The 12,462-nt window shown below is 37.7% G+C and overlaps 1 protein-coding gene across 8 annotated transcripts in view; it reads right to left on the bottom strand.

The window, feature by feature from the left end:
* LOC111340606 (uncharacterized) overlaps positions 1–12,462 on the bottom strand; it is a 37,620-nt gene that overhangs the window by 561 nt on the left and 24,597 nt on the right. For 3 of the 8 annotated variants that reach the window (XR_015999141.1, XM_088754736.1, XM_088754739.1), the window contains 2 exons: positions 1,716–1,866; positions 190–279 (listed from right to left, as the gene is read on the bottom strand). Coding sequence is in view for 7 of the 8 variants with exons in the window: in XM_088754736.1 (XP_088610862.1) it covers positions 190–279; positions 1,716–1,866 (241 nt within the window). In the remaining variant the exon portion in view is untranslated. Of the gene's footprint in view, positions 1–189; positions 280–1,715; positions 1,867–12,029; positions 12,363–12,462 lie in introns of those variants that run through there. The other 5 variants (XM_088754738.1, XM_088754741.1, XM_088754744.1 and 2 more) reach the window with 3 other exon arrangements.

The raw sequence follows: 12,462 nt of genomic DNA, 5'->3' as shown, positions 1-12,462 counted from the left end.
CCCAAGGGAAAAGAGTGCCGCATCCTAGCCGAGGTTTCGCTGACCTGCGTTTAATTTTCTATTCGACCGAAAGGAGTGGATTTCGGACAGCTCATGTACCATAATAATACTGGTAACACAATAAAAAAAAAAGAAAAATACTCAAAATTTAGCTATAGAGCAATTCCACGAATTTTCAAATGATCTTACTTGCTTGTCTGGGTTGTAGGGTCGGGTACCACAGCATCTTGGTTTTGAAACACCATATGGAATACGTGAGATTACTCCCGCGCAACAAATCTACAAAGAAGAAGTCGTAGAAGTCACTGCGATTACTTGTTTTTCGGGAATAAAAGCTAAGAGCACAAGGAACACATGAAAAAAAATTCAGATTTAAACAGGAATTTTATCATCATGAGTAGATATCACTGCTACTTCTAGCGCTAGTTTTCGGGAATGAAAGCACGGAGATTAGGGGTAATCAAATGCTCTTCAGGAAGGAAGTAGTGGGAGTAAAAGAAATTATTATCCAACTACACCTGGATGAGTACAAATAACGCCATAGACGAGTACAAATATCACGCGGTATTTGTACTCGTCTATTGTAGTACCGGTGAAACAGGTTTTCTCGCATCGCGCGAGCGAAGAATTGGATTGTAGTTACGAAAAAAAAAAAAACAAATGGCGGACAATTTGAATCATATTTCCGACGACGAAGAGTCAGAATGGCTGGCAAATATAGATCCAAGTTCATTAGATGAATCGAACGAAGAAAAACAGCTTGACGACCAGAAAATCTCTTCATTTAATGAAGAAAATAGAAACAGCAGCACAACAACGCGCCAATTCCGTTACGCTTCGTAGACTTCTGTCACGCACTCCCCGTAAATAAACATCCGCGAAATTCGCCCGCACTGAAATAACAGTTTGGCGTGTTGGATAATAAATAACTTATTAGACATCTTGTTGTGTAGTATCGCTGAGTATTTTTACTCGTTATTTGTATTTTGACTCTCCCTACGGGCTCGTCAAAATGCGGCACAACTCGTAAAAATACATATATCTTATTGACCAAGCGCGAGGGCCGTACTGGGAGAATATCGGCCCGAGGTCTTGACAGTACGGACCGAGCGCAGCGAGGTCCATACAAAAAAGACCGAGGGCCGATATTCTTCCAGTACGGTCCCGAGCAAGCTTGGTTAATAAGAGATTTACTATACGACTGAAGTTCAAAGGAACACAATGGCGGTATCATTTCGGGACCATTCGGGACAATGCCCGGTCCAATACTTAGAGAATATTGGACCGGCAATAGAGCATTTTGATTGGTTGATTTTAGTTATTGGCCCTCTGACTGCCCGAGTCGTGTAATAATCAGCGATACTACACAACAAAACGTCTAATAAGATATATATATATTTCTTTCAGGGACTGTCGACAGTCTGCAAAATAAGGGTCGAGCGTCGGTAATTTTTGGGTATTCAACTTAAAGGTGTTTCACCAATAAAACCAGTTAGCAGAGAAGAGTTTATTTATTCAAATGGAAGCCACTTAGCAATATTTTCAAAATTGATATATATTTGTGAACGATTCTCTCACAGTAACGTATTTTTAATCTCTATTTCAAGAATAATCAGATTTTGAGTTACATTTCTGTAATTTCTATTGCGGTTTTAACTGATCATGTTTATCTTGTATAAATACGCCATTATTCATACCATTTAGTTGATATCTACCTGGAATTGGGTGTTATAAACTTCACTTCCACAACAGGCAGAGTCACGCAATTTAATAAAAACTTTTCCTCCGCAACAGAGATGTGTAGTTGTGTAAAATGGCTGTTTCCAAGCACAGCATCCTTGGGAGAAGGGGTTGTAACGAGCCGATCTGAAGATCCAAAAATGAAACAAATTTTTGATAGAAATAGACCATTTTACTCACTATTTGTCTTTGCTGTACACTGACGCTGGTGACAAGACTAAAAAAACCTCATTCTGTACAATCATGATTAATGTAAAAGTACAGAAGTAAATCGGTAGCAGTAAGAGCTAATGGAGAAAATATTTTAAGAATATGTTTCCTTTCTTGCTTAAAAGGGTCTGCTTTCGATCTGAGTTTGAAAAACATTGTCCTTTTTTGCGGAGTATTTATTACAGTGTTTAAAAATAAAAAAAATATTAGAAAAATTTCAAACTTTTAGTTAGGATCTAATGATGCTGTATTTGTGCAAGTCTGATTAGAACAAAATAAACACAAGTTATGCATGTTACTAGAAAACTGTTCTCCGAATGCAACGAAACTTGAGAAAATCTGTCGAAATAATTGTACTTAATTTATCTTGGAAACCGCTTCAGTCATCCAGCAGGTTTTGACTGCATAAAGTGAAGGCGATTTGTACATGTTACATATATTTCGTTTATTAAATGAAAATAATGAGCAAATGAAGGCGATGACATGTTTTAACAGAACAAGAAACGGGGAATTTATACTTTGACAGTTAAAGGAAGACAAAGAAATACCAAAAGACTTATTCACTTAACAAGTTTATCGCAGCCATTAGCAAAGTGACGTAAGAAAAACAAGAACTTAAGTGCCCATCAGATGAGTAACCTAGCTTCTAGATAGAAAAATTTCCTTTGAAATGCGTTCTTACCCACAGCATCTGGCTTGAGTACTGCCATAGAATTTTGGTTGGATGGTTCCTGAACAACAGAGCCGTGTTTCAGTGTCATAGGGCGTCTTTCCACAGCAAGCATTTTGAGAGTGTATTTTGGATTTTACGACGCCTAAACAACAGAGCTGTGTTCCAGTGTCGTAGGGCGTCTTTCCACAGCAAGCATTTTGAGAGTGTATTTTGGATTTTACGACGCCTAAACAACAGAGCTGTGTTCCAGTAATGTAGAAAGTCTTCCCGCAGCAAGAGTATTGAGGACCACTTACCGGTTGAATGGCGCCTAAACAGCACAGCTGTGAACTTGGAACTAGTGAACTAGGGCTAAGGAAATAAAGAAATAATGCTTATCGACTTCAAGAACGTGAGGCAAGGAGCTCATTTAAAATTTGACTTTTGATGGAGATAGTTTCATTTTACATAAGCATGGTATCAATAATAGTCTGAGCAATAATCAGTATGATGTGATGATAATGATGAAGATGATGATGGAACAAATTTGGACTTTCATTACTAATGTAATCTGAAACGATATGGCTGTATGATTAGAGTGTAATATGCATTTTTTTTCTTAATATAATGATCAACGTTCCTTTCCTAACAATAAATAAACTCTAACCGCCTCCCGGTTAGCTCAATTGGTAGAGCGCCGGACTGTTGTGCGGGAGGTCGTGAGTTCAAATCCGGCCGGACCAACACTCAGGGTCTTTGATTAACTGAGAAGAAAGTGCTGCCTTTGTAATAATATCTGCAAATGGTTAGACTTTCTAGTCTTCTCGGATAGGGACGATAAATGGAGGTCCCGTCTCCTGCAGGGTTGGGGTAGGAGACGTTAATTTCCCACACACGAGATTACTGTGTGATGGATGTCGTCCCCGGGGTGAGATGGATGGGTAAAAAAAGGGGTTAGGTGTCAATTGGAACGAAAGTTCTGTTCCTTTCTCCTGCCATTCCTGTGGTGAATGAATTAAACTTAAACTTAATTCTCAATTGTTTATGAAAAAGGATTCGGGATATCATCGGTTTCGTTTTAGTCGCTCTTTCATTTTTTTAAAAATCTCGCACCACCTCCTTAAACAACAAGGCAGAAAAGTGAAACCCATTCCAAATATTTCACCTGCGTCCCTCTACGCTGCGAGTACTTTGCTTGTTTCTACTTTGAGTTTTCATTGGCTCGTTCTGACATTATCCTTCTTAATGATTGGTTGTTCAGATTGCTGTAATTTTGGGTTTACGACATTTAGTACAAAAGCGCTTTGAATTCTTTTAGTTTCGGTCACCATCTAGTTGGGAATGGATCCTATCAAAGATGGCTTTTACACCTGCGTTTTCGAGCACTCAAATAAGTCCAAATGCTTCTGCTGCCAGACTACCGGGCCATTATTACTGCTCTGATCATCCGAGGATCACTGATTTGATAGGGAGATGGTATGGTAATGATTTGATAAAGATTTTACTACTTACCTAGGACAACAAAAACGGCGATTCCTAACAGACATTTTACTTGCGTCATGTTGGCGCTGAGATGATGGTCGGTTTCTGCCCAGTGTTCGAATTTGCACAGACTAAAAAAACAACAGATTAGTGAACATAAGTTCTCCTTGCACTCACAAATGACCAACAAGATTCTTAAGCCTTTTATGCGTCACTGAACAGCTAATAATTTTTTTTCGGATTAAATTTTAAATTCTCAACTTCATGAAAAGCTTGAAATTGAAATCACTGACAGAGGCAAAGCCTGTTTACTAGCCATATGGCCCATCGATTTCCGTAGCATAAAGCGACTGGGAGTATTTCTACTCCCTCATGGATGGAAAGCTCCACACACTGAACCACTCTTAAAATAAACTAACACTTAAGTTGACTTTTGTTTTCCTTCATTTAACAATCAAACCGGCTTCAAGAACTTATAAGCTTTTCACGGTGGCCAATTTTCATCATAAACCCAGTCGATCTATCTAATTCTTACGTTATTGCCCACTATCGACACAGGACCACAGTTTCTTTAGAAACCTACTTCCTTTGTTGCGAGAAAATGTACTACTTTAAAGTTGATCGAAATATGTCGGGAGGAAACAGAGTGCTGAACTGTATTTTACAGCAGATTGTTAAGGTGATGGATTCATCTTCATTCCATTCTATTTCAATTGAAACACGATCATTCCACTCTCAACAAGTGAAGTTGAGAGTGGAATGCTGTGTGAGGGACATTGATGAATGGATGATAAGAAACTATCTTAAACTAAACCAGGACAAAACGGACCTTGTACTCATCAGTTCCAGATACCATCCCATGCCTGACATCGGTCACATTACTGTTGGTTCTGAGTGCATTGCACCTCGTGACTCTGTTCTTAATTTAGGGGTTCAGTTTGATAGCATATTTAGTTTTGAGGAGCACATTAAGAACATTTGTAAATCATCATTCTATCATTTGAGAAATATTGCTAAAATCCGCAAGTACTTAAGCCAAGATACATGTAAAATCTTAGTCCATGCATTTATTAGTTCGAAAATTGATCACTGTAATTCCTTATTACATGGCCTTCCTAAGTATCTGTTAGCTAGACTACAGGCAGTTCAGAATGCTGCAGCTCGTGTTGTCACATTGACACCGAGGCATGTTCATATATCTCCTATTTTAATTGATCTTCATTGGTTACCAGTTGAGTTTAGAATAACTTTTAAAGTCCTTTTATTGGTATACAAGGCCCTTCATGGCCTTGCACCTTCCTATATTTCTGACCTTTTGAATTTTAAAACATACTCTAGGTCATTGCGTTCTTCATGTAAAGAATATTTAGTGGTTCCAAGAAGCAGATTGAAAACATATGGAGATAGAGCTTTCTCTATTGCAGGACCTAAATTGTGGAACGATTTACCTCTAGAGATTAGGAAATGTGCTTCAGTGGCAACTTTTAAGCAATCCCTTAAAACTTTTTTATTTAAGTTAGTATATAGGTTATGAGATTCGTTTTGTTTTGAGATGTTTTTGATTTATATAGTAAATAACTTAGGCTATATTTGAATTATATTGTATATTGTAGATATTTTATATTATATATTTTTATATTTTATATTGTAATTAGGTAGCGCTTTGGACAATTATTGGATTTTAGCGCTATATAAATAAAATTATTATTATTATTATTATTATTTATTATTATTATATGGCCAATATAAAACTACTCTTCAATTTTAAACTTTAGAGCTCTTAACTACTTATAACACGATAATCAACAAACGTTTTTGGACGAAATTTACTATTCCTTGTTCACCTCTATTTCCCTTTAGTTCTTTACATGCATCTTAAGAAAATTTGGCAAACACGCCGAAGGATAATTGAGATCGCTTTCCTTAGCTTTTTGAAAATCAATTATTATCCTTGTTTGATATGACTAGCATTGTAACAATGATGAAGCACTTACTGACCTTCGTGTAATAAAGTCAGTTGATAGTTTATCTTCGCAACTCCAGCTTGTTTTTGCCACTTTCCGCACTCCTTTTAAATCTTCAGTGGAAAAAACAGGAACTTATTTGAACAATTGTACATTGCAGATGTGGGCGGTAATATCCAATGAACAAACAGATAAGACAAATTTTTGCCTAAAATAGCGACTAATTAGAGAGTTTTGTTTGACGTTATTTTAACTTGCTGAATCATACACTTAAGACTTAACTACGTAATTCGACTTGTTTACATTTTCTACCTTTGTGCAGAATGCTGGGACTGCCGAAGAAGTCCGACCCCTTCAATTCTAAAATACACGAGATGAAGTGATTTCTTTCCATACCGGACGATAGTGAAGACTTTTAAAGAGTTTCCTCAGAACAATGTAATTTCAAATCACTACATAATTGAATGCATGAAGTAACCATGTTTGATAGGCGCTGTATTTCGGTATTTTCAGCAGCGAAAAAGAAAACAGGTGGATTTAAAGTTTTTTACTTCTTTGTCTTTAACTTGACCGATATGCATTTTTGCGAAAATTCCATTTTATCAGGAACCTTTGGCTGATATGTCTTTGTGTCTGTTCCTGTCTTGTGAGTGTTTTCCTAGAGTTTATTTTAGTTTCGAGGCCAACAGACTTTAAAATAATAATAAAAGAAATTTAATGTAGCTTGTTGAAACTTAAATTGATGCATTAACAATACACTATCATTATGGTCATTTACAGATTTATTAAAGCTCAATTTGTGTTTCTGAAATCAAAAGGAGCAGCTGTTCTCCAACGCACTTCTTTTCTTTGTTGTTCCTCGTTTTTTTTCTGTTTTCAAGAGAAAATATTATAGAATAACTTTCCTACGGTATATATATTGATCTTCTCAGTTTGTCATATCATGCATTTGAGCTTAATTGTAATTATTGGAGTTCACCTCCGTGAGATTTCACAACCGTGAAAAAAAAAAAATATCTGCACTGCACCCCATCCGTAAATGTTTCAAATGTTAGCTACCATTCGCAATATTTCCTGTATATTACATATTAAGTCAAGGTTCCCGAAATGTAAAACGTGTCGAGAATAACAAGTTATTACGTCTTTCGCAACACCACAACGACAATATCAGAGCCCTTTGTGATAAACATTGTAAGTGTCAAATAATTGATATAATTAACATCTTTGCTGCAATTGTCCAAAGACCTCCAAGAATAAAAATTAGAACAACTGGTCTAGAATAAAAATTTACTACATCTTTTGCAACACCTCAATACAATACAATACAAAAACAACAACAATATTAGAGCTCTTTGTGATAAACATTTCCTAGTGTCAAATAGTTAATATATATTGAAATTCGTTAGCACTATCAGCTCAAGTCCCTTGAATTCTTTGTTTCAATGGCCCTAAGGCATAAAAATCAGAACAGCTGGTTAACTAAGTAGATTATTTTGAAGCAAATTTAGGCTTTTAGCAGCAAGCTTTCGCAACCTATTCATGAAAACCTACAGAAAGTTAAACATATTTGATATTACAAACAGCAGATATTGATAAGGCGGCGTACCATATGGTAACGTTTCAAAGACCGCAACAGTTTCCTGGTGACATTGGATATTTTTACTATGTTCTAAGTTAGTAAACCAGCTTTCCAGAGTCAGTCGTTGAAAATAGTCTGTGCTGTAGGTTAGGCATTGGGCAGAGTCCCGGTCAATGTTGTGGTTGGTAAGTCGATGGTGTTCAGCAATGTGATTGCTGATATCACCTTTCCTCGTCGCCCGATCTTATAAATCGTTCCCTGTCTGTTAGGAACAGACAGGGAACGATTTACAAGATCAATTGTTCCGACTGCCACGCCTCCTACATCGGAGAGACTGGCAGAAACCTCACAACAAGACTGGCTGAACACAGACGGGCGACGAGGAAAGGTGATGTCAGCAATCACATTGCTGAACACCATCGACTTACCAACCACAACATTGACTGGGACTCTGCGCAATGCCTAACCTACAGCACTGACTATTTTCAACGACTGACACTGGAAAGCTGGTTTACTAACTTAGAACAGACTCCCCTAAACAGATGTCAACAACTACCCGCTCCATACAAACGACTCATTCACGACATAAACATCACAAACGACCGAAAAAGAATGACCTAATTTTACCGACAGATCGAAACAGACCAATCACGACCGACTTACGTCACTTGAGTCTTACAGCCAATAACATCACGGCAAAACCAACCGATCATTTTACACGAACTGGATAAGAACATTCTACTGACATCAATCATTCACTTAACTCTGATGATGACCTCCGCACAGGTTGTCGAAACGTCAGTCACTACCACCGACAATAGTCCTTCTCAGGACTACACTCACCCGGACGATCAGACTACACCTTCACATGTTACCCCCGGGTTCAAGCCATTTACTGCAAAAGAATTATCATAGCTCGGGGTGAAGCTTATGTGAATGCATGAATAATATACTATCATTATGGTCATCCACAGATTTATTTTGTTTTTCCGATATCACAGAGGTCAGGTGATAGTTCAATTCTTTTTTTTTCAGTCGCCGTTGTTGAATTTCGTGCGTTATCAAGCCAAAATATTGTATAATAAAATTTATTGATTCTCTAATTTTGCCATTACAAATAAAGTGCTTATGATTCCACTCAAAGGCGATAAATAGTATGAATTTCGACGAGTTGAGATGTACTTTGACTATTTATTTTATGTTATGAAGCTCTTTTCTTATAGGACGAGAAAAGTGTAGCTGGAACAACTCACGCAAGCGGAACGACTTTTTCTGACAGGATTTTACCGTAATAACTAGCCAACTGTCAAATAATCCTTACAGCAGTGCGGGATATTTGTACTCTACTGTTTAGTGCAGTTAGAAGATAATTGGACCTCACTTCCGTCACAACCAAGCAAAAAAACTGTGTATAGGTATGCGTTTGAACATCACCTCTTCTTTAAATGTCTCAAGTGTTGGCTTTAAGTTGGAGAATTTTCTGCATAACACATATATGCATAAAGTCAAGTTTCCAAAGTGTCTAGAATAAAACCTGTTTAGAATAAACAATTTCCTCGTTGCTAACGCCATGATAATAGGGCTATTTGTAGTATCTAAATAATAGAAGGTATATTCCAGCACTGAGCACGAAAGCTAAAATTCCACTTTTATCACGGCGAGAGCAAGATCAAGAATCGTTCCACCAGAACTGGTTTCTGTGAACAGTTTGAAAAATAACGTGTTGTAAGAATGAAACGAGAAAAACCGGGAAAATTCGAAGACGTTTCGATGTTATTTAAACGTCATTACATAGTCAAAAAATGATAAAAATTAGGGTTCATAAATACCAAGAGGAACAAAGGTGATAAACGCAGAAAAACTAACAAACTCAGCTAAAAAAAAGGTTTCGTACATATGGAGTCCGTTTGGATATTAACAAATGGTAAACACCACAGCGTACACTATTGAGTTATGGATGCACGCGGGAGGTTGCTAAGCACGAAGGAAGCGTAAGAGTCGCTCGAGGCGATAGCCGTGAGCGACTCTAGCTTCTTGAGTGCTTAGCAAACCTCCAAAGTGCATCCATAACTCAATAGTGTACGCTGTGGTGTTTACCATTTGTTTTATGACATAACATTGATACATTGTAGCTAAAGAGTTCCCTTTTATTTAACAAATCTTACGTGACCAGAAAAAACAAGCGCGCGCGGAAAAGTAGTCTTTGCATTTGCTTACGTCAGCAGCGTACACCCATGGGCAAATGGGGGACGCTAAATTGACCAATCAGAGCGCGCGCTTTACTTTGGTTATGTTATAATTAAAATTAGGTTTGAATTACTTGATGAAAAACTTTTCAAGCATCAGGCCTTCTCATGTCAAACCAACCGGAACTAAGGGGTCACAAAAAGTCCACGTTCCGATACTATTGTGGGACAAACATTTTTTCTGTTTTAAGTTTTCTGGAAACTGTCTGACACGCCATTTACACTAAAGCTTAAACATGTTTTATTGCTGTTTTTTTTTTTTTTTTTTTTTTTCATCCAGTCTAAATTTGTTTTCTTCGGAAAAGCTGCTTATTTAAACGATGTTTATCGACTTCGAACTTAATTAGCACTTTATAAATACAATTTAATGACTTCTTACACCCTTTGGAAAACTCAGTTTTTAAGTTCTCTCTTTCTGAACTTCATACAGTTAAACCAGGTTTGATGTGATGTTTTGTTGGTATGAATGAGGAATTAATAAGATAAAACAAAACAAAAGTTCGCTAACCAGCCCGTAACGCAGGTACCTTTTTCAAAGATGGCGATTGTTCATTGAGCCGAAATGTTTGATTTAAACAAATTTCTGAGAAATTTTTTCCTTTAACCGACCTTCCTCTACTTTAACAATTAAAGACTGTTACCAAATTTTCGCTAGAAATTAACTCATGAATGCTCATATCCGTGAAGGCTAATGAGTAATTATTGATGGAAATGTCTCAGACTCGCCGTATTGGGTTTCCCCGGACATAGTGAGAACCCTAGAGTTATCAAATAACATCATACCGTATGATTTCGTTTTATCAACTGAGTTGATAATAGAGGTTGGTAAACAAAGAGTGTTTCTAAAGCCACTGACATTTCGACCGTTAGCCCGCCTTCATCGGAGGCTAACCGGCGCGAAACGTCAGCTTAGAAGTACTCTCACCTCATTTGAAGGTCTTGAAACTTGCTCTGAATTCCCTGGCAAAGGCCGTATCACTAAATCCCTCTGAATCCAGTTTAACAACACACCTTTTTACTAAAAAACCTGAAGGTTATTGTGAATCTAACCCCATGGAAAATTTACCGTTATAACCACTAAGCAATTTTTACGAAAACTTTCAAGCATCGCCCTAAAGCAACTTAAATTACATAACTTTTGTCTGAGCTCTCCTTCTGCTCGTTTTTTACGTCACGATCTTGAGCTGAATATTTCCTCGTTTGACCCAGTCCAGCTCTCTGTCAATAAGAATACACTTGATGTATATCGAGCCGCCAAATAGTGAAGAGAATTTTCACTACTGTTTATCGACATTCGGCTACAAATTATCTCGTTCGACGTCGGAGAAGGCATTCTGATTATGCCGTTTTTCAGTCCCGCGGGTTTTATTATATCCCGCGGGTATCGCTCCGAAGCAAGACCATTTCAGCTTTTAGACGCCATCTTACATGACAGACACACATAGCCTCGATCTCATGCGGGTCCCGCAAGTTGCCAAGGGAAGAAACACTCATTCGATCGCACGGAATGAGTTACTACAAATCAGACTTGTGAGCCACGACACCATTGGATGTTCACTGGTTTAGTTATATCCTCAACTTCGACTCCCCGAGACAAAAACATCCATCTTTAGGTTAGATCAAACGTATTTCACTAATCCATGATTATTACTAATTTCCTCCATGTTCGCCTGACCATGTCAGTTTGAGTTACAGTGGATATGGTGGGTCTATTCTATCGCTCAGGGCACATCTTGTCTGAATCGGTTCTTTCACAGCTGTTCGTGCATCTACAGAATGTCAAGGAATTCTGATTTGTGAGACAGTACGTAAATTGGATCTAAACAGTTTTCCATTGAAGTTTCGAGCGTGTTAGAAGCAACAGGGAGACGTAAACGTTGTAGACGCTGCACATGACGTTGGAAAGGTTGGAGCACACTTAGACGGAGTTGAATGATGAGTGATATACGAGAAGGGTTGTGCGTGGTCATGCTGCGGCTCAAATTTGAAGAAATTATTTGTCAGTCTTCGGACGCGACGTAATGAAATGTTTCATTCAATTTTATCTCTCGAATCGTTATTTGATCTTTTTTCCTCCATGGGCTGACGTAATATATTACGAATAACGGATTGAAGGGATGGTAAAATCATAGATAATAAGCACACCTGAGAGAGGCCAGATCTAAACTACGAGAAAGTTTATTCAGACTAAAAAACGACTTTTTAAAGAAGTCATTAGTTAAGAATCTGCTTTGACAAAATACACAAGGATTAAAGCGACGAAAGTGCTATAGTGTGTCGCTAAAGCAAAGCACCTTTAAATCGATAGGTACAGCAAAATTGCAGGATTCTACTCATGCAGTGAGATGTGAGGAACAGTCTAAAAGGAGGTTTCCATGGCAACAGCCTAAAGGTTGAACGATGCCTGATCGGCAGCATTGCAGGCCAGGTGTCCAACCAACATTTCCGCAGCAATAGCGGCCGGTAACTACTTTGCCTTTACAGCAGACCTGAAAAGTTGAAGTGCAATTAAGATCTTTGAAGCAGTAAATACGAAAAAAAGTCGAAAAAAGTAAAAAAATTATGACATTTGTTTCTAAAGAAAATTAA

The sequence above is a fragment of the Stylophora pistillata genome, chromosome 3, assembly GCF_964205215.1.
Source record: "Stylophora pistillata chromosome 3, jaStyPist1.2, whole genome shotgun sequence".
NCBI lineage: Eukaryota > Metazoa > Cnidaria > Anthozoa > Scleractinia > Pocilloporidae > Stylophora > Stylophora pistillata.
This window is presented reverse-complemented; position numbering and strand designations above follow the sequence as displayed.